The sequence below is a fragment of the Typopeltis vanoorti genome, chromosome 3 (genome assembly GCF_054136105.1).
Source record: "Typopeltis vanoorti isolate ZY-2024b chromosome 3, IOZ_Tvanoo_1.0, whole genome shotgun sequence".
Taxonomy (NCBI): domain Eukaryota; kingdom Metazoa; phylum Arthropoda; class Arachnida; order Uropygi; family Thelyphonidae; genus Typopeltis; species Typopeltis vanoorti.
Window position 1 is genome coordinate 92,932,950 of NC_143551.1, and position 27,335 is coordinate 92,960,284.

The 27,335-nt window shown below is 34.5% G+C and overlaps 1 protein-coding gene across 2 annotated transcripts in view; it reads right to left on the bottom strand.

The window, feature by feature from the left end:
- The window catches only part of Mcm10 (minichromosome maintenance 10 homolog), a 156,130-nt gene extending 134,351 nt beyond the window's left edge, over positions 1 to 21,779 (bottom strand). The window contains exons 1-4 of one of the 2 annotated variants that reach the window (XM_090390737.1): positions 21,732 to 21,779; positions 13,341 to 13,964; positions 2,963 to 3,053; positions 16 to 178 (exon numbers count right to left, since the gene is read on the bottom strand). In XM_090390737.1, coding sequence (XP_090246863.1) covers positions 16 to 178; positions 2,963 to 3,053; positions 13,341 to 13,950 — 864 coding nt within the window. In that variant the 5' untranslated portion in view covers positions 13,951 to 13,964; positions 21,732 to 21,779. Of the gene's footprint in view, positions 1 to 15; positions 179 to 2,962; positions 3,054 to 13,340; positions 13,965 to 21,187; positions 21,296 to 21,731 lie in introns of those variants that run through there. The other variant, XM_090390736.1, reaches the window with a different exon arrangement.
- Between the last annotated feature and the right edge of the window lie 5,556 nt (positions 21,780 to 27,335).

Genomic DNA, 27,335 nt, shown 5'->3' on the forward strand with positions numbered 1-27,335 from the left:
TAAACTGGAGCTTACTGTTTTTGATATTTTAGGTGGTATTTTTTGCATTATTACTCCAATAGTAACCCAATCACCTTCTATATCTCCTCCTCTCATTTGATTACGAATAAAGGACATCTTTACCATTCTTCTACCTTCCATACGGGTTTTCATAGTCTCTAAAGAAACTAAAGGTTTGCTGTAGAAAAAATCAAAAATAACATGTAATTTTTGTTCACAAAAACTATTTATATTAAAATTCATTATTAAACATACAGAGAGAAATCTAATTCTGAATGCTGCTTATTTGATCAATGCTTGGAATTTTCGAATAATTTTATTTTAAATTCCACCAGCAAGTCACTTAAAAGTCAAAGCTAGATACTGGGAGAGGAACTTCATACAGCCTGTAATGGAACATAGAGAACTGACAGGACCTTCTGACCAGCAAATGCATCATGTGTTCACATGGCCTAGACACACTCCAAAACTTCCTATCACACCTAAACAATCAACACCCCAGGATCCAGTTTACCTTAGAAAACAATAACAATCTCCCTTTCCTAGATATTCTGATTACACGCCAGCCTGATGGATCCTGACTTTCTCAGTTTACAGAAAACCTACACGTACAGGTAGATACATTCACCAGCAATCACCCCCCCAACAATATGGGATTATAAAAACCCTATATAACAGGGCAAAAATAATCAGTTCAGATAACAATGCCCTTACTACTGAACTTAATCATATTCTTAACACCTTTGTAGCCAATGGATACAACCACCATAAAATCCAAAAAATATTAAAACCAGTTAACCCCCCCCCCTTCCATAACAGGGACTACTCTAAATCTATCACTATTCCTTATATTCGGAGTACTTCTGAAAAGTTAACTAAAATCCTAAAAAAATATGACTCGACAACTTGTTACAAACCATATAAAAAATTGGCATCTCTTATCTGCTCTCCCAAGGATCAGCCACTTCCTCTATGGCTACCTGGAGTTTATCAGGTCCCTTGTAGTTGCAAACTGTCTTACTACGGCCAAACAGGTAGGACAGCTAATATCAGGATATCTGAACATAAGGATTATATACGTTTCCACCATTACAGCCACTTAGGACTTGCTGACCATGCTTTGGACACCTGCGATAAAATATGTTGGAAGAAAGCCTCCTTACTACACCGCAACAAGTTTAAATATGAGAGATTATTCTTAGAATCAGCCTCAGCTTTAATAAACTCCCCAAATCTCAATAAATTTGGATGCACGAGACTGCCCCAAATATGGGAGGCTTGCATTCTTAGAACATCAGCCCAACAGCCAAGATTAATACCCAATTTGGCCCACTAGGTGGCACCCTTTAGGACTGACTTCAGTTGTTGTCTTCAACCATATTTGTTCAGTGTTAGTGCCTGCGATAAGAATTAAACCAAGTATATAATTTCTTGGTATCTTTAAGCAAACTTATTTCCAAAAATTAATCAAGGTATAGGCATTATAGCACCTTAATCCACTAATACAATGCAGTCTCATTGTATTATCACTCATTATTATATCATTTCTTACAATCTTTAGTGTTTGCCATAACTTACAGAACATTTTCACATTTTTGCTGAGGTAATTACACTTCCACTTTCCTGCCCCTTCCCCCAACTTTTTGCGTTAAAACAGATCATTCTGTAGTTCTCAATGACAGTAACCCCTTTTTCCTTGCCATAAAAATAATTTATAAAATTATTCTTGTGAGAAATTAGGCTTTTCCAAACTTTTTTTTTTTTTTTAATTTCTGGAACCGTGAGAAAAAAACTCACGGTTCCAGAAATATATCTTTAGTATTACTCACATGGAACTGCATTGACCAAGTAAGTAGCATCACATAAACTTATTTAATGTTATGATAAGGCCATTAACCTTATCCCATATTGAGTACTCCATAAGTCTGCATCAGTGCACGCACGCACACATGCGTGCATGCAGCAGATCCAACTTTTACAAAATTCCTGGGAAACCTTCATTATGCGAGCGATCATAAATCAAACCCTCATTTCCCAAAAACTCTGTATCATCATGTTATGGGATTATGTTCCTGGAAATATAATTTTAACTCTATAATATAATATAAACTTTTTGTGCATTCTTTAAGATGGTTCTATCACAGCATGAGACGAAACTTGGAGTAAGTTCTATCAATGTCATTCCAGAGCTAATATTTTCATGCTTATCTTCTGATGTTATTACTTTCAGCTTCTTTGGATTTGTTTTCCTCATAAACGTTGTTTAATGAGGACACTTGTTTTATTGCCCTTCATAAATATTTTCCAGACATTTATGAGGACATAAATATGTACTGCACTGTAAATAATTTAAACTTAATGGACAATAAATGAAGAGCAAGCAAATTATAACAGTTCACTTTAAGCATTAGCTTTCCCTCTGCATCTGTCAAGTGATCCAGTCATAGACTCACGGTGACAGTTTTCTTCAAGACATAAATACATAACATACATAATATTGCATAGGGAATATTATGTGATGTAAAACTCAATCACTAGATGAAAAATACACCATGTGTTGATTTGGTTATTAGAATCATTAATACTAATTAAAATCATTTATTATCAGTAGTACACTGTGATCGTAGTCAGTCATTCAGTCAGCAACCTTGGGTTATGCATCCAAATCGCCTCACTTCTGTGGTCTTAACATTTCACATTCATAACAGAAAATTTTACCCATTATAAAAGTAGGGAGAGTCATCAAACAGGAGTCTACTGTATATTTATTTTGCAGAAGGAAAAATCTAATTTTCTGGGAAGGTACTACTTTCCTTCATATGAGACTGTATAACTTACTTTCAGTTTAAAAGTCCTGATGTCTCTACATCATTAGTAGGATCCACACTGAGGACTTTCCAACAAAATGGCACTATCAATACTGACAACACTACAGAAATGCTTAATATGAAAATTTACTTACATTATCCTAATTCCAGAATAAAGGTCTGTCTCTGCATCTACTGATTTGGAAGATATATTCTGGCTTTTGGAGACATTTTGTGCATTCTTCCCTAAACAGATGGAAGAAAAAAAAGCTTTAAAAATTCGAAGGCTTGAATTTCCTGGATGCCTAGTCTAGAGTAATTATTTTGAGAAATTAAACAAGAAGCAAAAAAAAAAAGGTTAAAAGTTGAAAATAAGTTTCAGATATTAACTACATAATGAGCATCCCATCCTGATGAAAATGGACTGAGGCCATGGTTAGTTTAGAATTATGACCAAAGTAACTAAGCTTCAGCATATTATGTCTACCAATTTAAGTAAATATCAGGGAAATGATTATGATAAAATTTTGAGGATGTAACTAGAACTGCAAAATCCTAGTTTAAAAGATTTATAATATAAATCAAGATAGAAACTTTGTGGCAAATCTCAAGCAGAAAATTCTCAGTTTGACATTTACTAACATGTGAGATAAAAAAAAAACTTTTCAGGTGAGAAATAAAAAAAAAGTGAGCAAAAGGATCTCTGATAACTATTTAATTACATAAATGATGGGTGCGGGGGGGGGGGGGTCTGATAAATGCCGAAAACAAAAATGATATTAAAGCAAATGATATAACCAGAAGAAAGAACATATCTTAAAACCTTTTAATCCCCATATTTCATCAACGTATAATAATTTCTTCTTTTTCTTTTAAGATATATAAGAAGACATTTCAGAGGTTAGAAAGCTAAGCTGTGCATAAAAGTAGCTAAACAAAAGATATGGTACGAATATATAAATTAAATATCAGGAAGGTGATAAAATATTCTGGGACAAAATATTGAAGAAGTGTTGAAATGGAGGAAAGAGTACTGTAAAAGGAATCAGAGATGATAACAGTGACATGAAAACTGAAGATAATGATATATTCTAGATGTCAGGAGTAATTACTTTGAAAGACTATTAAACAAAACAAGCAGTAACACAACCATACTAGAAAATTTTCAAGAGGAACGCAAAGAAGATTACATATCAACACTAAAGGTAGAAAAAGCTATCAAACACTTGAAATGTGGAAAGACAGCTGGAGTAGATATTTGACCATAAAAGTGTTGCAGCAGCTACACTGCATATTTCAGAGGGCTGGATCAGAAGGTCAAATTCCTAATGATTGGAGTAGAGTTCTCATAGTATCCATCTATAAAAAAGGGAACAAAAAAAGAGGTTAGAATTAAATTACAGAGGAATTTTTCTACTAAGTGTTCCAGGTAATATTTATGCAAGCATACTCGAAAAGAGTTGAGAAAGATTGTAGAAGAGAAACTTGGAGAAGAACAAACTGGGTTCAGACCAAATAGAAGTTGTCAAGATCAGATTTTCACGTTAAGACAAATAGTTGAGAAATTGTGGGAATATGACAAAGTGCCTAAAGAAAAGCTTTTCAAAACACTACAATTATATGGAGTGAATGGCACATTGTACAGAGCAATACACAGTCTATATTTAAGTTGTAAGTCAGCAGTTAAAATTGAAGGAATACAGGAAAATGGTTTGATGCAAAATCAGGGGTAAGACAATGATGCACATTATCTCCACTCTTATTCATTATCTATATGGATCACATTATGAAAGAATTAGGCCTGATATTAGAATTGGAGATGTCAAACTTAGTTCTTTGCTTTATGCTGATGATATTCTGGAGCAAAATATTGCGAAAGAGACACAATAAAAAGACCAGAACTATAAAAATAAGGAATAGAATACTTCAGCTGCATTCTGAATGAAGATCCTATAGAACAAGTAAATTAGCTATTTAGGCACAGTTTTTAGTGAAGATAGCAGGTTAAATATCTGGAAATAGACAACAGAATAAACTAAGCTAGTATAGCGAGTAGCCAGCTGAATAAATTTATATGGAATAAGAGAGAAATTAGCCAAAACACTAAACTTGCAGTATACAAGACAGTGTTCAAACCAGTTTTAAGTTATGGATTTAAGAGCTGGGTTAGAAATAAAGCACACGATCAAAGGCTAGAGATCACAGAAAGAACTTGACATTATTAGCATTCAAGAATGTGTCAGCAGAGCTAATCTAAGGTGGTATGGCCACTTAAATGAAATGGGTGAAGAAAGGTTATCAAAACAGGTGTTTGATCCCAAGATGGAATCAAAAGAAACCCAGAGAAAGACCAAGGTTTAAGTGGATCAATTCAGTCAAAAGTGACTTAGAAGCGAAATGTTAGATATGACAATATTGGAGTGCTAACAAGTAATATATTGAAACAGACTGATTTCGAGGAAAATTGTTAGGAGATTAATAATGTAAACTTAATCATGTAGTGCCAGTGACGTAACGAGGGTATGAAGCACCTGTGGCAAGTGTCTAACTTGAGCCCCCCTCTTAACCCAAAAATAGCAAAAATGTTATACATTTTGCGCCCCAAACCTAGTTGCGCCCGTGATGGGTGCCTCTTTCACCACGCCCTCATTATGCCACTGTGTAGTGCTATCATAGTATCCTGAACACTCCTTGGGGGATACGTATCGGGAAATTGATGATAATGGTGATGGTAACTGAGGTTGGGGGGGGGGGGGTTATACCTGATGCTGATTCCAAAAATTAGTTAGAAATCTACAGAAACTTCTGTGCCGCATGTTTGTCTTATTCTGTTTAATCCTGGTTGAATGAGTATCCAGCGCATTGTCTGCTAGCCTCACTTTCCAAACAGATGATTGTGAGTGTAGCTTTTATGTTTTCCAAAGTGGATGTTAACAGATCTGCTAGTCTGTCCAAGGTAGGCTAAGTTTTAGAGACAAGAAACTATAAAGGAACTGTATGAACTCTGGGATATGCAAGAGGATGAACTGAACCTTCAGAGAATGGATAAAGGTTGGTAGCCAGGTGATGACTAGCAGTGCTGCAAGTCATCAGGTGTTATCTGCTTCTGTAGTGCTGCCATTTTCTCCTTTACCTCATTCATTGACTGAAAATGGGTGCCCTTCAATGCAGATTTCAACTTTGGAAAAAGATAAAAGTTGCATGGAGCTAAGTCCAGTGAGTAAGGTGGATGGTCCAACACTGGGATCTTCTTATCAGCCAGATACTGCTTTACAAACAGTGCACTGTGGGTTGGAACATTCTCCTGATGGATGGAGAATCCAAGCGTTGTTCTTCCACAGATTGGGTCTTTTCTTCCCCACTCGTTCTCTCAGCTTGGCCAGAACCTCAAGGTAATAATGTTAGTTAACTGTCTGATCCTCTGGTACCCATTCAACCATTACCACACCAGTGATATATAAAAAAAAAAGCGATCAGTATTGCCTTCAGTTTTGACTTGCTAATTTTTGCTTTTTTTCATTCTCAGTGACATGGGAGTTTTCCGGTGCATTGATTGTCACTTTGTTTCTGGATCATACTGGAAAATCCACGTCTCATCACATGTGATGATCTTCTCCTGCAAGTGCGGCTCCACTGTCAGCCATTCCATGATATGAGTGCAAATCTGTCTTCTGGCAAAGCAGCCTCACACGTGTTTCTTTTCTAACTGCCTACAGACTAACTATGAGCAACAGCAAACAATGCTTCTAGAACCTTCAAGATCATTCACTGCGCAAGCACATCCCACTGCTACGAGTACACGATTCACAGTGCACCTTGTCTCGTTATTTAATAGCCACACCTCGTACACTATGTATTGCTCTGTATAATGTGTCATTCACCCATATAACTGTAGTGTTTTGAAAAGCTTTTCTCTAGGTACCTTGTCATATTCCCATGATTTCTCAACTATTTGTCTTAAAGTGAAAATCTGATCTTGACAACCTCTATTTGGTCTGAACCCAGTTTGTTCTTCTCCCAGTTTCTCTTCTACAATCTTTCTCAACTCTTTTCAAATAAGCTTGCATAAATATTACCTGGAAACACTTAGTAGAAAAATTCCTCTGTAATGCTCACATTCAGATTTCTAAAGAAATTAGGACCAAATATATATCCATGTTTATAGAAGTCAAACAAAATAACCACCTCCCAATGCCATTCACTGAAAACAAACTGATTCAAGCATTTAAATCACTGAAAAATAAGAAAGCAGCAGACCTAGATGGTGTATACCCTGAGTTCATTAAACATCTTGAAAGTAATGCTCATAAGTGGCTTTTGCAGTTTTTCTGCAGAATTCTAGAAAGTAGAAACATCCCAGAGGAATTCCTGAGGAGCAAAGTTATAGCCATCCTAAAACCTGGAAAAAAGCCTACTGATACAGCAAACTATTGACGAATATCTTTACTATGTATTTTCTATAAACGTTTTGAACGATTACTCTATAATCGAATTTACCCACTGATTAATGCCATAGTACCAAATGAATAAGCCAGATTCAGAGACTCTCTCTCTCTCTCTCAGCTGCTGCGACCAAGTACTTGTACTTACTATGCACATAGAAGTGGGGTCTTTTAAGGCCAATAAAAGCCCTTAAAACCTCAGTAGTATTCATAGATCTGTCTGCTGCATATGACAGTTTGGGTATGACATACTGAAATTTGCAACTGTAATACAAGACCCAAAGATGATTAAGATTCTCAAGTGCATGACATCAATGCACAAATTCAAGGTACAACTGAATAGTAAAAATAGTCCCTTTAAAGTACTAAAAAAATGGGTTACCACAGGGTAACCCATTTTTTTAGTACCCATTGGGCTCTATGCTACCTCTGCTCCTCTTTAATTTATACATTAGTGACATGCCACAAACCTCCTTTAGAAAGTTTGCATACGTAGACGATCTGGAGTTGGCAACTGAAACTAAACACCTGAAAAAGGCTGAAGTTCTGTACAACTATTACACCAAATGGCGTCACTTGAACAATCATCAAGCTGATAAATGGATGAATGTCTCATTCAGAGGGGAAACTTTGAAGCACAACACCAACCCAAAATATCTCGGAGTCACATTAGATCACTTTTTAACCTTCAAGAAACACATGGAAAATGTCTGCCATAAGCTGAAAACTAGGAATAATATCATCAGAAAGCATGTGTTTGGGCTGGAGGGGGAGGGGGGGGGAGCCAACTTTGAAAACTGCTGCCCATGCCCTAGTGTACTCTTGTGCAGAATACTGTGCTCCAGTGAGTCATCATGTCAGGAAGGTCGACGTACAACTTAATGATACCATGAGAATTATCATGGGTTGCATAAAAAGGAAAGCTGCTGCTAACAGAAAGTAGATAAAATGTATGGGAAATAACAACTTACCTCCAAAATCTACTACCTATTCACTTCAAGTCCCAACCTGATCTGGAAAAATCAGCAACCAGATACATTGTTATCGTTACTTTCCTTTCTGTGTTTCTAAATTTTACAGCTGGCTTACCACGACACCTTATCTTACTTAAATATCCTTTCTCTCTTCTACCAAATTCTTATTGGCCACGCTATTATTTGTTATACTATTTATATATTGTATTGTACCCCCTTTTCGCTTTACCTTGTCCCTCTTTTATTTGTTTAATACATGGCTACTATTATCTTAGCTCTTTCACATATGCAAGTAAATCGCTGGTCTCCTATTAAATTAATTTATTTCTTAGGATCTTTGCAGTCTTATTGGCCTCTTTACTTTCTAACCATCATCTTATCACACAACAATCTGATGGAGTTCACCCTATAAGTATTAACACATTTATTTTTTTTACTGCGCCAGCTAATACCTAGGATAGAAAGGATTCTTGCCCAGGGTGACCCCTTCAGAGTGATATATGATAATTAGAATCAAGATTAATCTTATCCTTCCGCTTGCTTATTTCTTTCTCACAGTCGTGGCTCGCTTAATATATTTATTCTCTTGGGTTTATCCCGCTTAGTTTGTTGATTTTTTATGAGCGGTGGTTTTGAATTCATATAACACAAGCAGATCAGGCAAGTACATAAATGAAACAATTTAATGAGCCTTAAGGAGATATACAATTATACAATTCAAACAGGTTAATGTGGATGCACTCAATTTAGATCAAAGGCTCTAATTAATTTATACTAATTACACATATTAAATTGCAATAACCACTAATACAGTCAATTTTGTATAATTTCATAGGTAATTATCATGCCATTCTGATACACGTGGCCATGAGTTAACACAATAACATAATTTATACATTAAGCTTAGCGTAATCAGATATCTACTTGGCCTTGTGGGCAAACAAATCTTAACACTATTTCAGGCCTATGCCTAGTTGTAGGCTAATCTTACGGTCCCTTAAAGTTTAGTCCATTACAAATGTTCTCACGGGGAATCCACTCTCTTCTATAACAGGAAATAGGATTTTAAAAGTCTATATTACCATCTGTGTCCTCGAATTCTTAAATTTTGTTCCTGCCTTGTCTGGTCATCAAGGCCTTCAATATAGTCCTTTTAGAGGATATCTTCCATTGATCTGTGCGAGTAGAATCTCAGCGGGAAAACTGGGAGGTGGCACGGTAACGTTGCCTTGTACGGCCGGCATCAATTTGGTTCTTCCGTCGCACGACAACGCACGGACAGAGCTTGGCCCAATACGAACGCTACGACAGATGAACCAAATGCCTTCCCCAACTGGCCAGGAAACTTCCCTGACGATGAGCTCGACCACAGTCCGAGAGATCAGGAACCAGGAATCCAGGAAAAAAGATCTCCAATCATGCTTGCAAGGCCTTTTTGTTTAATTTTTTCCTCTTGGCAATTCTCGATCTTTGCGATGCGTGCCAACGCGGTCACGTAAGCTAACGTCAATCTCCTTAGCTCCCTCTATTTTAATCGCACGTGAGCCTGCTTTCCTTTCCTGGAAAACGCTTAGGTTTCCTTTTCCAGTACTCCTCTCCCTCCATTCTCTTTCATAATGCAGGATAGCAAAAGTGACCACTGAACCCTGACTCATAGGCCTTGCTAATTTAGTACTAGAGACTGGTCTTTTTCAAGTGAATTTGTCAGCTTACATGGATCTATATCTGGTCCACACTTAATACAGATTACATATAAAAGCTTATTATACAAATTTATGTAATTCCTAAATTTTAATTGTTTTGCACTTGTAAACAGCTTACACTTATCCTATTGCCAATGTTCCATATTCTCTGCCTAAACTGTATTAAAGTTGTGACCTGAATAATTTACATTAAACATTTCTTAGCCCTCTCAGGACACAACAACATATTCTCCTGAAACTGAATGGAAGATCACTGGCTTACTTCAACAATAAAAAATGAACACTTCATTACAGACCCCCCCCCCCCCACAATAGAAGCCCCTGGCTTTGATCTACCCAGACAGCAATGGAGCACACTCAACCTGCCTGAGGACAAGTCATGCCAGATGTGCCACCATGATGTACAAGTGGGACCTGCATCAATCCCTAACATGTGACTGTGGTGCTGGTCAACAGGCAGCCAATCATATTATTCAGGACTGCCCACTGCAGAGTTTTCGGGACACATTGATGGACCTGTTCCAGGCTACCCCGGATGCAATCCAATGGATTAGAGACAATTTGAACTTAAATTTGTGATTTTTAGCATATAGTTTTAGCATGTGTGTGTGTGTGTGTGTGTTCACTTTTTCTATTTTTATCTTTCTATTTGCACAAACCCAACCCATACAAAATGTATGTATGTATGTATTCAGCTTTATTCCCTTTTTTATAGATAGGTACTATGAGAACGCTACTCCCAATAATCAGAAACTTGACCTTCTGAATTATGCAGGGTAGCCACCGGAAAACTTTTGCATTTCTAGTCAAATATCATGTACTCTTTCAAAGTTACTCTAAACATCTAGGATATCCTTATCTCTTTGCTCCATTTCTAAGCTTCTTCAATAGTCTCCAGAACGTTTCGCTAACTTCCTGATATTTATTTTCCATACTCTTATCAAAGTCTTCCCATGACTTTTGTTTAATTATTTTTATAATTGCTTAATTGCTTAGCTCTCTTACATTTTTAGAGCATCTGCCAACTAAAGATTGGGGAGAGTCATTCTAAGACCACATTTAGCCTGATTTCTCTGAATGAAGTTTGTTTCTATCTGGCCTCTAGAGTAGCGCTTCCCAAACTGTGGGCCGCGGCCCCCTTGGGGCCGTAGGTTTTGTTGAGGGGGGCTGTGAAATAATGAAAACAAATTTAAAATGTTTTAAGACTAAGTAGATTTTTTTATTTTAAAAGAAACGTATTTAACTTTTATTATTTGTTATTTCTTTTTTGTTATTTTTTATATTTTAATGGAAAAATTCACACATTGGTGTTGGTTCAAAAACTTTGCTTCCTGCATATTTCAGTGCTTAATGAATATTAGTAAATATTGCTTATTCATGTGTTTCATTTCAAAGCAGTGGTTAATTGTATTTACTTCGAATGCTCTCCAAGGAAGCTCCAAATCTTCCTGTCCCTTTCATCATGCATCAGCGACTGTTGATATTGACTTTATATACATATCAAAACTCGTTTTATATTATCACTGTCATCCGAGCTAGTTTTCTGTTACCAATAAAAGTTTCGCATATACTTCACATGAAAAAAAGCTTAAACAAGTTCATGTGGGGAGATAGTAACTCACTTGCAGTGGTAAACAATACGCCCTCCCTAACAGCAACTATACTGCAGAGGCAATAAAAACAAGTACTTTTATTATGCCAGTGAATAAGGTATGAGGAGTCTATGTAATATATTTCTCAACAAATAGTGCAATTAGAGACAACTGGGATAAAAATACACAAATTAATGAATCACATGTCCCCTCATACAGAAACTATGCTGTATAGACCGAAACAAAACCATGTGTTGCATGGAAAAACACAGTATCTAACTAAAAACTATTGTTATTAATTAGATGTGTGTGAGTTCGATTTCCCAAGGCAGCAATAAAATTCAACCGAACCTGTTAAAATTCGTAAAAGTGTTAAAACTAAGTAATATATATATATATATATAATGAATGTTATGGCAGTTTCACATATGGAATTCGGTTGAAGAGAGTTAGCATTTCAACTCAATTGTCAGCTATGCTTTAATCTTTCGGTTGCGCGATCTTTTGTTAATACCGCACCAATCATATGCACATTTTAATAACCTGCCTCTGCTGTCTGTTTCGCATTAGGCTTAATTACTTTAAAGGGAGAAAAGTCACAAAAGAGAAAAATGTTCCTGGTCCAGGGGATTCCCTTGTCAGGTAATATTCACTAATTTCATGTTATCAGTCTGTGGTGTGCCAGTATCGGTAAGTGGTGATATTATTTGATCTATTCTACGTTAAAAAAAATTTAACCCTGAGATGGATAAGTGGCTGATAAAAAATAAAAAAAAAGGCAAAAAATGTAATATATGCATTTGATTTTTGCAATATTCGCTGTGTATGTTTTGTATTGAATATAAATATAATATAAATTATATTTATATTATTTATATTATATTTATATTATTTATAATAATATAAATAAATATTATAATAATATATCTCTCTATTACGATTTTTTTTTCGAGGGGGGCCATGAAATATTTTAATTTTTGCAAAGGGGGCCCTGACATCCAGAAGTTTGGGAAGCACTGCTCTAGAAGGTGCCTTAAGAGAATATTAGTTCCTTTTCAGTTAGAATTTGAATTGTTTCTATGAAATCTGTGTATTTTTACCACAATTGTAATTCGTACTCTGAAGTGAAATATCCTGTGGAATATTAGTAACTAAATTTTTTTTTCTGGTATTTTTTATACTGTGAAACACTATTATGGATAGGTCTTTAGGTATGAGTGACTAAACAGGGCTCTCTGCCAACGAGTCATTGTACTTCTGGAGGAGCCCTAATAATGATGACAATGATAACTACGATAACAATAATAAGAACATAAAAAATTACAAATGACCTAAACAAAACGAGAAGGTTAAATGAAAACATCATTTAACCACCATACTGGCCTTGACATGTATATACATCCATAATTACATGGAAGCAAAGTGTCCATTGAAATCAATATAACCTTTGGATATTATAGAAATAATATGAATATGAATTGTATATTTTGATATATATTTTATCTCTGTGATCACTTGGGTTAATGAAAAAAAATAAAAAAGTATATAATTTAGTGATGAAATGAAAAATATATAAAAAAACAGAATATGTACACATCAAGAAGACAGTTATAAAATGGAGAAAAAATCTTTCAAGTTAAAATGAAAAAAACTTACTAAATGATGAAACATTAAAAACTACAATCCTCTTGAAATGTTAATATTCAGTTACTGAACTGCAGCTACTATAATATGATATTAATATTAATATATATATATATATATATATATATATATATATATATATATACACACACACACACACACACACAAATCTACTTACAAGTTAAATTAACTTTAGGAGACTTGATTTCATCATGGAACTTTGAAGTATGAGCTATTCTATTCTTAATCATCTTTCCAGTTTCAGTGAGTTGCTGTGCTTCAGTGGGATTACGATTACATTCATCATCTGAACTGTCTGTATCACCAGTATGCACTTCACTCTGTTTTGTTGATGCCTTAAAACCTTTTTTTAATTCTGAAGTGGTTAATTTACAATTATCAGGAAATTGCATACCAGTGGGAGAGCCAAAAATGTCTGCTGTTACATCTGATAAAATTGTATGATTCTGGTTTGTTTTCTTGCATAAACTCTGAATAGCTGTTTCTTTTACAACAGAAACGTGCTTTTGCGAGATGTCTGTAACTTCAGCAGATAATTTCTCTTTTGGCTCAGCATTTTTTTTATTTCTTAATTCTTTTTGAAGAAGCTCAATTTTCTTCTTTGCGTCCGCCAATTCTTTTTGAATTAAGTCATAACTTCTATCAGAATTATCGTTGTTACCATTTGCTGTTTGAGTTTTATCTTTATCACTTTTTTGTGTTTTGGTAATTGCAGTGCTTTCCACAAGGGTATCCTCAAAGTCATCATCTAAAAGCTGAGTTAGCATATCTAAATCCAGTTCTGAAAAAAGAAATTCATAAATAATCAAAGGAATATTTTTGCAAACAGCTAGAATATAGTGAGAATACTATTCATATCTGATTTGGTCATGGAAAGTTTCTCTGTTCAAAATCTGCATAGAATTATATATAGATTCTGAACAGTTTTAATACACTATTTATATGAATAGTCTTATTATGGTATATTGTATTATATGGAAGAGGAAATATCTTCCAATATAGTTATGCAATTTAATTCAGATTTGGGAAAGTTTAGTTAAGTTGTTTTAAGTAAGCTAGTTTAGGTCAAAAGTTTTTTCACTTGGTTATACTATAAATTAAATATGCCAAGAAAGTATATTCTTGGTTTCATCCTTTATCCAAGTGTAAGCAAACGAAGTCTGCATGTGAAGTAACTTCAAGACTGGACTACTTGTCTACAAGCAGCCCAATCACATACTTGTATACAAGTAGCAGAGGTTGTGAAATTGCTTCATGTGCAGACTTTGTTTGCTTACACTTAGATAAAGGATAAAACCAAGAATATAATTTCTTGGCATCTTTAATTTATACTTTAGGTTAAGCTACATTAAATTAGAATGAAAACATGATAGAGATGTGCACAATATATTGAATTATAGTTCTCATTTTATTACAGATCTCTTCTTTCCAAAACTTCAGTTTTTTTTTATATGTTATGCTAATCTTTCTGTTGTTCTACATCAGAGAGCACTTGTATAAAAAACATATCAGCCTTTATATAAAAGTAATAACTTAGTTGTGAAGATATTTCATGGATAAACAAAGTTTGCTTACACTTGGATAAAGGATTAAACAAGAATATAATTTTTTAGCAAGTTAGACCAAAGGAAACAGACCAATATAAACGGTCATTAACATATTCTACGAACATTAACATGAGGTGGTATCAAAAGATTTCGAGACTAGCTCTGTTTACAAGAAATTACTTTATTTATCTACGTTTACACACTATCACCTTCAAAATAGTCCCCTTGCATAGCAGTACAGAGCTCCCAGCGTTCCTGCCACTTCTGGAATGTGTCCTGGAAGTCTTCTTTTGGAAGCGTGTCAAGGCACCTTCTGCGATTCGCGCTTGATCTCTGCAATGGTGTCAAAATGGCAACCTTTGAGCTGGATTTTCATCTTCGGGAAGAGGGCGAAATCCGCCGTCTTCCCGAAGATGAAGCTGGCAAGTAGGATGGGTGCGGAAGTGAGATCATATTGTTTCCGGCAAGAAACTCACATGTGAGGAGAGGTCGGTGATAGGGTACATTGTCGTCATGGAGCATCCAGTTTTTCACGTGGCACAGATCTGGTCGCTTTTGCCGAATGTCCTCCCTCAGACACCTTAAAACCTGGCAGTAGAACTTGCTATTGATGGTCTGGCCCCTATGGACGAATTCTCGATGCACAATGCCAAGAATGTCGAAAAAGACAATGAGCATGGTGCACGGCCAAGTGCATAGTCGAAAAAAGACGATGCACTTGGTTGAGCTGCGGACCTGCCTCGCCTTTTTCAGTCGTGGAGATGATGGGCTCTTCCACTGTGAAGACTGTTGCTTCGTCTCAGGGTCGTACCCATACACCAAAGTTTCGTCACTGGTAATGATCCTCAACATGAAAGACGGGTCATCTACGGCACACTGATGGAGTTCTTGCCAGACTTCAACACAGTGTTCCTTCTGCTCCTGGGTTAGCAACCTTGGGATGACCTTGGCAACAACACGGCACATGTTCAAATCACACATGAGGATTGCTTGGACTGTTCCGTATGACACCGACAATGGCAGAAATGTTGCGGAATGTTCTCTGACAATCCTCATGCAAGTTGCAGAATGGTTTCAACATTTTCAGGGGTTGAGCTCGTTGAAGGTCTTCGTGATCTCTCTCGTCGTCTTCCAGTGATGTTCTTCCACTCTTGAAGCACGCGTGCCACTCAAAACACCTCGAACGACTCATTGCAGCATCGCTGTAAACTTGCCGAATCATGTCAAACGTCTCTGTGGCTTATTTACCCAGTTTCACACAGAATTTCACGTTAGAATTTCTTTGTTCTAACTTGCTGTCCATGATGAAATCGCAGATGTGGTAACGCACGTGGTCAGAATAACACCAGTTGCACAGCTCCCAATGTACACAGGACGATGTCTTTTGGCACACTGACTTAAGGTCAGTGCTACCTGTGACTGTGCATGCAGCCTTGTGCTGCCATCTGTTGGTGTGTTACAAAACTAGTCTCAAAACTTTTTGATACTACATTACACCATTTTGTAAATATTATGATTATTACGTGACACCTCAAAGGAGTCCAAAGACTCATCAAGGGAGGGCACTTACTCTACAATCTCCGTCTCCACTACTTAATGCACCATACTGTAATCTGTGAATCACAATGACTAACGTGAGAATGCTCAATTGCTGTAAAATAACATGCACAAGCATTTCTTCAAGTAAATACTCAAATGCTATGAAATAGTATGTACAAACATTTTTCTAAAATAATATTCACTTATCTTCAACTTGGAAACACTGTTAACTCTTTCTATGTATATATCATTTGGCATACAGGATTGGAATGATTTCTGTGCACACTACTAATCTCCTTTACAGGTAGTAAAATTTGAATATTACAGTCAAATCATCTTCCTGAAATCATGCAACACTTTTCTGATTTTGGTATATATTAGTAGAATGATATACATCATTTTCACTGGTAAATTAAATGAATTATCTGTCTGAATCTAAAGCTTCAAAAATCTATCACAACACCTGGCCTATGTCCATGCTTGTTTTCGAATTCCAACTATCTGCACATAGTACTAGAATGCTATAGGTTCTGGAATCATGTATGAGAAAATAAAAAAAATAAAAAAATGCTTTAATTAATAATAATAATGTTACAAGTACATAATTATTAATAAATTTATTATATTGTTTATGATATTTTCAATTAAATATGAATATTAAACTGAAATATGAATTGTATTAAGAAATTATAAATATATACCTTTAGTAATAAACTGTGTTATATTAATATTAATAGTATAATTTAATATTTTCATATAATAATTTATTAATAATATTTTAATAATTTAATGATATTAATTTTAAAAAAAATAGAAAAACCATTATAAACAGACTAAACTTTAATACTGCATGTGTGCAAGGATAACAATATCTGCTTGTATTTATCACCATCAAATTCCTGACCTGTACCCTTAAGGGGTATACAGGTTATTATAATAGTACCACATGAAGAACTTACATCATTACTAACTTCCTGTGAACAATTTTCTTATTATTTTCTTATTCTTATTAATTTCTTATTCTGTTATCTGCCAAGACTCGAACATTATTAGATCTTATTTTTCTGTTTTCTAAGGTACTTTTTACTGTATCAATTCATCTGTATCTTGATTTTCCTCTGAGTCTTTTATCAGCCAACTTGGCAGAGAACACTTCTTTTGCTAATTTTTCCTCTCTCTCTCATTCTGTTTAACTGACCATACCATCTGAGATTAGCTTTGCTAACACATTCCTCAATGCTAACAATGTTAAGTTATTTCCTAATAAGTCATTTTTAATATGATATTGCCATTGACACCATCTGTTCATTCCCATATTCACTCTCATATCTGTGGTCTCTAGTCTTTGGTCAAGTGTTTTATTTCTAACCCAGCTCTCAGATCCATAAATTAAAATTGGTTTAAACACTGTCTTGTATACAGCTAATTCAGCATTTTGACTAATTTCTTTCTTATTCCATATAAATTTATTCACTTGACTTCCTACCATACCAGCTTTGTTCATTCTGTTGTCTATTTCAATATTTAGTTTACCATTTTCACTAAAAAGTGTGAATAAACAGATGAAATGTTTTACTTGTTCTATAGGTTCTCCATTCACAATGCAGTTGATATTTTCAGTTTCTACCTATTTTCATTATCTTTGTCTTGCTATTGCTGATTTCCATACCAAATTTATTGCAACAGTTAATCAATTTAGTCAGAGAATCTTGCAGACTTGTACTGGATTTATTTAAAAGTATAACATCATCTGCATAAAGTAAGAGCTGAGATTAACATCTCCAATTTTGATATCAGGTTCAATACCACTTTCCTTCATAATGTGATCCATACAGATAATGAATAACAGTGGAGATAATGTATGTCTTGTCTGACACCAGATTTACTATGAAATCATCTTGGTGTACATCCTTCAATTCTAATTGCTAACTTACAACTCAAATAATGCCTAAGTATTGCTTGATATAATGCCCTGTTGACACCATATAACTTAAGCATTTTGAATAACTTTCATCTTGCACCTTGTCATACGTCTTTTGCAGGTCTACAAAACTTAAATGCAGATCTTTGTTATATTCCCAAGATTTCTCAATTATTTGTCATAAAGTGAAAATCTGATCCTGACAGCCTCTATTTGGCCTGAATCCAGTTTGTTCTTCATCAAGCTTTTCTTCCACAATTCGTCTCAACCGTTTCTCAAGTAATTAATCCATTCATGAAGGATATCTTTTTTTCCTCCAGTTTTCATGTCAGAACCTTTTTTCTCCATTTCTGAACTTTTTAAACAGCCTCCAGAATAGTTTGCTACCTTCCTGATATTTATTTTTTATGTTCATGCCAAAGCCTTCCTAAGACGTTTGGTGACAAGCATGTTTATTTGCCAGGAACTTTTGATATGCTTTCTTATTTTCCTTAATTGTCTCTTTAACTTTCTGTGTTCACCATGAAGTTCTGATTTTTTTCTATCCTTGCAGACAACCTCACTACATGCCTCTCTGCCTGAATCAATGTTTCTGCAGAGCGTGCCACTGAATCTCCAAGGTTTGGTTCCTATTCTGAAACTCTTTCATTTTTTCTTGAATGATGTTTGTGTTTTTTTGTCTATACTTCACATCTGAGAGCAGCTCAACTTTTATTCGCTTTAAAACTTTCTTACATATTCTTTTCGATATGAAATTCAATTTTATCCTGCTCAAGACTAAATAGTAATCACTTCCAATATCAAATCCTCTGTACACTCTAGTGTTCTGCACCAGTGAAAAAACCATCACTTTCAATGATAACATAGTCAATGAGACTTTTCTTTTTCTTTGCCTCGTCTTTCAATATGAATTTGAGCACATTTTTATGTTGGATCTTTTTGTTAGTGATAACCAGTCAATGTCTTGAGCAGAAATCCATAAAAGGTATTTGCCATTGTTATTAGCTTTGCTCTTTTCTCCAAATTTTCCCAAAATATTTCTGTATATATGGCAATCCTTTCGTACTCTGCTATTTGGATCCCCAACAAGGACAAACTTTTCTTTTTTCATTGTGTCAGTTGCTTTCTCCAAAGCTCAAAAAATTCCTCTACTTCTACTTTAGTAGAACCTTCTGTGGGACCATAGGCACAAATAAGTCTCATTGTCCAGTTCCCCATTCTGATATTTGCCCACATCACTCTACTTGATATTGCCTGCCATTCAAGAAGATTATGCTCATATTTAGTGTTGAATACTATGGCTACTCTTTCTTTTCCTTGATTGTCACTGCCTGAATATAACATTTTGTATTTATTGCTCAGAAAGATCTCACCAGTTTTTGTCTTTTTTGTTTCAGTCAATTATGTCCATCTGGTATTTATCCAATTACTCAGCCAGATCTATTTCTTTGCCATTCAGTCCTGATCTTGAACTCTGATGATGTTGAGTTTGGGTGTGTTTCAGGAATTGTTCCAGTAGCTGGGTTTTCGCTGTTCGCCCTGATTCCCTGGCAAACACAACAAGGGCCTTTGTTCAACTGGGCAGGTATGAAATTCTGTCATGTTGTACCCTCATTTTATTTGTGGTTTAAGCCCATAAGAATACAATTTGGTTGGCTAAATCCCAAAATAATAGCCCATCCTCATTCGTTCAGTATCCAGGTAGATACTTAACATTCAATATATTTTCTTTGAATATATATAATTCAATATATATTCAAAGGTCAGAAACCATTGATCGATTCTCCACATTCCTTTAAAAGGTATGTGGAGGTCTCCTCTCAGTTATGCAGCTCTGATCCTAATCACTTCTATATATGAAACATAAAATGATATCAGCAAACTTTGGAACACTGAAATATCGTATGATTTAAAACTATTAAAAAAATATACCATTTTTCCAGTTGGGATTCCACACGTAGTTATTGTGAAAAATAGTCTATTTTTTCCCCAGCCTTGCAAGTGTTATTGATATCAGCCATCAAATTTCAAAGGCGAATTTATAAATACCAAATATATATATAATACATTTTAAGCATATAAACAAACATTTAAAATATTAAATATATTTAACATTTGAAATCCATTTGCCATTTACTCATTAAAAAAAAAAATTTTCATACATCAGGAAAGCAAAATATATCTTTATATGTCAAATAAATGATCCCCTAAAAGGAAATTATATTCTTTACAAAATGAAACACAAAAACTATTTAATACATCAAGTACAACCATGTTATATATACAAATATAGTGTAAAATTGTGTGTGGGGGGGGGGGAAACATGAATGAGAAATTTATTTTCAAATATGTACTAGAAATACAATTGTCATTTTCAAAATTTTTAAATAACTATTTTTTATGATTTTGGGAGTACTTTGGGGAGAGTAATTCTGACAGTGTTTTCAAAGTAGTAAACATAATTCTATAGGAGTTTTAAGTTTAAGTTTTATCAGCAGATGACTAAACCTAGAGTCTCCAATTACTAAATCTGAGACCCTGTAAACATTATAAGGCAAATGTATGATTATTTGATAATATGCAAGTATTGCAATTGTGCAGTAGGTGTCCTCCCGCGATGAGTCTTTGGACTCCTTGGAGGTGTCACGAATAATAATAATAATAACTCCTAAACTAACTTTGATGTAAAGGTCAAGGAACAGTTGACATTATCAAGTTTTGGTGCCTCCAAAGTTCAAGGCAAGAATACTTTGAATCTACTCGTATACTCATAAAGTTCGGCCGACCCTGGCAGCCGCTATTTATACTCCAAATTTTCAACATTGCAAAATTGTATATATTATTAATATTACGTAAAACTACAAATTGAATTTTCAAATTCATGAAAATTCAATTCAATATATATATATATATATATATATATATATGACACACACACACACATATATATATAAGGGGAGAAAATGAAAAGCTATATAATAATAATAAACTACAAACCATCATCCATTAGCAAAACTTTTATTAATGTTGTTTACTGATCCAGAAGTACTAAAAATATATTTGCACAACTTATTTTTTTTATGTGACTGATTTTATATAGGTTAAAAAATAATTTCAAAACATGATCTGTTTCATAAAAAATAAATTTAAAATTAGGAATGTATAGCAAAAAAATTACAATCAAACAAGCTCATCAATCACATCCACAAAACAACAACACATGTAACTTTCCCGCCACCGCTAGGTAGAGGTTCAAGCCTACCAATGAAATTCTGAGAAAGCAACTAGCACCCAAAGTCATAATCACTACTGTATTGCGATCCCAATGCCATAATCGCTACAGCATTGCGATTATTAAAACTTTGGGAGTTAGCTTTCAATTTTTGAAAAAGTTAAGGGCTTAAAGTGTTACTTTCTTCTGGGATTTATTTATGTTATTTATAATTCATTTATTGATTTACAGTTAAGCAGAAAAATTAATTAACGAAAACAAGAAATAATCATGCCATGAAATTGTTCATTAGGTCGTTATATAACTCACAATTTCATCAATTTCTAGAAACGTTCTCTCTTTGGCAACTAAAATCGAACCTATAATAGCAGTCTTTAGCACTCTGAAAGTGCTCTAAAGAGAGAACGTTTTATAAAGATGATTTGGAAGCATTACCATAGGGCACATTCACACAACGAAAATAACAACCAGAATAATAAATTCAAAAAAATTCCTGTAGCTCATTCCATTCCCCCAAAAGAATAGGTGGAAATCCTCTAGCTCTAACTTTTGAAGATGATTTGACGGCTAGTCTCCATTCTTCAAGCCAACCCTGATAGTGAGCTCAAGCTATCATGAATCAAATCTTTTCAAGAGAGAAAGAGGGGAGAGGGGGGGAGAGCATCAAACGACTGATGTTATCTAATTACCCTAAACCATAACACGAATTTCAACTAGGGTGCCTTTGTAAAACTTTACAACGGTATTGGCTTCCATAGTGCTAAATGGCCCAAAGAATGCCTGTTATAGGTTAGATTAAAATCGAAATATAACATTTGTTCAATAGAAAAACTTTTTAATGCCTTTCTTCAACCAAATTCCGAATTAGACAATTTTTTGGAAAACAGCCAACTGATTTTTTCTCAAAAACTAGGGTATTTAACCCCAGAGCTCAAAAATAGACTGTAAAACTCATATCATATCATGTTAGGACTTGAGACCACAAGAATGGCAAAATCATATGAAAAATGTGGATATTATAAAGAGAGAGCCCATGTAGCTCAGTGGAATTGGAAGTGGAAGTAGGCTGCAGTTACACTAACCGTAACAACGGCCGAGTCCTTCACACTCGCATACAACATACTCAAAAAAATTGAAAAAGTGTCAGCACTCAAAGTAAACCTTCACAAGTGCCATGCGATGTTCGTCGGCAGGTGGGTAAAAAGGCCAACTATGCCGAACGACATAAAAATAAACAAACACCTACCACTTCTGGGGATCGTCATAGGGGAACAAATCCAACACAACACACAATGGGACCTTGCACATACAAAAATAACCAAGAAAATTACACAGATGAGACACAGACAACTATCACTAACAACTAAAGCTAAAATATGCAATCAATACTTACTGTCTAAGATATGGTACCTCATGAACAGTACCAACTATAACGGTCAAGAAGTCGACAGAATACACAGAGAGTGTGCAAAATTCATCTGGGGTTCCAAATACGAACCCATCAGAAGATCCACAATATTCCATGACATTGAAGCGGGAGGAGTCGGCTTAATAAACGTACACCTAAAAACTCTAAGTGCGAGAGCAAAAATCATAGAGAGAGCTTACACAGAGGAAAAAGCCTGGAGCGCATATATAATATATTATATGCAGAAGATAATGCCCGACAAAGTAATATGTTCCCTTCGCGTTCGAGTGGCAAAACACCAAGAATGTTCCACGACATTGCGGAAGGTTACAACTTTATTAACAAATACATAGGAATGAACGAATTCTTGAAGATGAAACCTAAAGCAGCACACATCAAACTCACGCGCACAGTTATACCATCACCACAACACTGGGAGATTGAGAGAGGGACATTAAGACTATCAAATGCACTTAAAAAAGCTTTCAATCTGCCCATAAACCCAAAATTAAAAACATTCTACTACAAAGTACGCCACGCTTGTTTACCCACCAAAATATGGTGCACAGTGAAAGGGATCCCTCTTCGAGTCCCCACCAGATGTCATTTTTGCCTCCAACCATAAACACTTTACCACTTAATGATGTACTGTCCTCACACCTCCCGAATATGGAACATTCAAACATTCATAAAACACAAACAACCTTTTACAGAACACACATTATACTGGTTAAACGAAAGTAACATTAATACAACTAAAGTAATCATTATTATAACAACCATGTACTCGATTTGGACATACAGATGCGACAAAATTTACGGAAGGGAAACAGGACCAGACATATTCAAGAAAATAAACAACATATTAAAAGAAACAATCACAGATACCATATACAGAAACAAAATAACAAAACACCAATGGCGGCAAATAGGTCTCATCTCAGAATTCGAAGAACAACTGCAAATCATAGAAATAAAGGACCCATCATAAATTTAAAAAAAAAAAAAAAACATAACACACATATACACGATAAAACAAATATACATAAGCGAAAGAAAAGCATATTGTTAACTTTTTCATTAAGCTGTATAACCACTTGTATATTAATTGCTTTATGCTATAATTAGTTGTAGTTCTGTGCATAATATTTGTCAACTATAGAGGTTGTAGTTTAGTTTTATGTATCAAAAATGTCAATGACAGTTTATATAGTGGAAGAACTTGATGACATTTTACTGATCCGGTGAGTAACTCAAGTCTCTGCCAAAATGCAACCCTCCCCTTCTATGTTAAAACAAATACTACATATGTATATAGACAGTTGCAATCTGAAAGTGATAATAATGAAGTAATAAACCATGTAATGATATGCAAAAACAAGTTTTAGTAATTATATGTTAAGAATATTTATGATATGTAAAGTAACTACATATGTATGTATAAATATGGTATATGTAAATAGCGCTTAAAACTTCATGATAAGTTAATGATGTATAATCCAAACTATATCTGTATAATCCAAACTGTATATGTATAATGTACAATCCAAAATGTACATTATACTGTAAATGTATAATGTACAATCCAAAATGTTTACAGTCCAAATGTAAAATTGTCAAGTCAAACACAACAAAGGTCTATAAAGAAGTGTCTCCGAAAGAATAATTATATGTAATTATTCTTTCGGATTTATAATTATCTAATTAAAAGTAAAATAGTCATATGCATAGAAGACGTATTATATGTAAAGTAGTAATAGGTATATATATATATATATATATATATATATATATATATATATGTATGTATATGTGTGTATATGTACATACATGTATAAATATGTATATTTATATATGAATATTGTCAGATTAGTTAGCAATATAAAATCCATTGTTGTATATTTTAAAATAAACCTTACATAGGTTTAAGGAAAGGTGCCCTCACAAGAGACAATAACGTAGATCGAACCCCATATGTAATTGGAAATATACCACAAAAATATAGGAATTTCATTATAAAAAGGAAATATGATTTATGGAAATAGAAATGTGACTGGTAACTTAAATTCATAATACAGAATTCCATGGATAGTAAAGTTATGTTACATTAAAAGAAAAATACTGCTCAACTCATGTAAAAAGGACCGTAGGAAGAAGCAGACACTGAACAGATTATGATGTTAAAAATAAGGCAAAATAAATTGTACATAATATATATTATTAAGGTATCAAGAAATGTAAATCAAAATGCCAATTAGAATAAGCATTCTATGTGCAAATGTATATATTGTAAATAGTTGTATATATATTTATTTTGATTGTACATAGATGCTTTAGTGTTAATAAAATATACTCAGTGGAAGTGGTGTTTACACTCCTCAGTGCAAAACCACCTGAAGAAAGAGCGTCACGAGTTCGATTCTAACTGCCAACTAGAAGAACTTTTTTTAAGGCATTTTTCGACTGGTTCCCGAGTTAATCGATTTCTGGCACGGGCAAGCGGGTTTTTCTACCCAAACTCGGGAGAATCGACCATAGAACCTACACTTTTTCAGACATTAAAATTATTATATTAGAGTTAGGCACCACGAGATGGCGGCACTTGTTAGCAGTCTCTTCACTGCGTGCCACTTAATCAGCGATAGCCTTAAGCCTGCTATTCTCTGCTTGGCTACTACTGGAGCATGAATTGCCTCTAAAATGTTACATAGGACTAAAGTGGCCTCGCCTACTCCCTATACGGGAATTAAAAAAAAAGAAAAAGCCATTCGCTGATATTGCAAAGGTATCTGACATCATTAGCATTCAAGAATATGTGGGCAAAGCTTATCAAAGTAAAATAATCACCTAGAATGAAAGAAGGAAGGTTAAATAAGTAGGTATTTCAATGCAAGAATAACAGGAAAAACTTTAATTTGAAGCTGTAGAAAATTTTCCTTATAAAATAGCAGTTGTACCATTCTGATATATTAGATATTCTCTGGTCATAATATCTCTGCTACCATACTTCCACTTCCTCATACCAACATTAATAATCAACATCAATAATTCCGATGTTTCTAAATATGCCCAATTTCAAATAAAAAGTTATGAAGTGTAGTGTCACTTATATATATAGATTGCAAGAGATTCAGTATATCGGTCTACGGATATTAGCAAAATTAGACTGCTGATGTAGTCGATGTGTTATTAAGGTAGGCATTCGCTACCTTATTATCGTTGGAAATATTTCATAACTCAACGAATGAAAAATGAGTTTACTTTATTTCTCTAATGCATTTTATTTCCAGGAAGCAGTATCTATGTAGATCAGCTTTATACATAACTTTTTGAAGATCGAGCACCAGCCAGTCCCCATCATTCAAACATTTACTGATAGTGAGCCCGAAATGTTAATAAATCAGTTTTTAAGTGAGAATACAGCACTCAGCTGCTACCATAACATGGAGCTATATCCGAACATACATATTGACTATTATATTGTCTATAATAGTCGTATTCTATGGTCAATTTTCTTGAGATGCAGAATTAAAATTCCGAGTATCCAAGAGGAAACTCTAATAACGAATGCCAGAGATCGACTAACTCTGGAACTGGTACAAGAAAGACTAAAGGCTTAGAAAAAAATCTCCTTGTTGGCTAATACAATCGAACACTCATAACAGTCTTTCTTCAGGTGTATACTAGCTCAATCGATGCAAATTCCAATTGCACAGGGAATTATATTTTCAGTATTTTCCTGTGCAATTTCAATTGCACAGGAAAATACTGAACTGGTGTTACGTTTTACTTATATTCTGTTCACACTGCACTAGCCATTAAAATACATATATAGCAAACATGGATATAAAATGAATACACAACATATTTAAAATATTTTTAACTAATAAGTAGTCGATTATAGCTAAGCTCTAATAACCTGTATGCTCTCCACTGGCGTGAACGACTTAAAGTTATTATATCGTTTAGAGGGCATCTTTCGCACGCCAAAGTTTTAAATAAATAAGTATTAAAACATATGCGCGTGTGGCCCAGAGACTTGGAGAAGAGGGATAAAATTAGGAACACTAGAATTAGAGAGTGATCAGCAGAATATAGGATCTTCTAAAGTATTGCAAAATGTGTAAATGGAGAGGATCTGGCCGTATTAGCAGAAATTGATAACTGACTAGGTATAAAGAAAGAGGGATCATCAAAGAAAAAATTTAGAGGGATGATGTATAAAGGTATGACATCAGATGCTGGACAATAGATAAAGATAGCAATGACATGGAAACTTAAGGAGAAAGATCATTTCCAGCAGTGGATGAAAATCAGATACAGGAAAGAAAGAATTATTTAAATATCAAAAAGAAAATCAACTAATACCTTTTATTCCTTTATAAGGAGTAGACGAGGCCGTTTTAGCCTTATCTAACTTTAGGAGACAGAGTGGGCAGTTCAATCTCCCCTGGTAGCCAATTAGTGGAGGAACTGTGACTAAAGCTTTTTTTTCAGACCGGTTC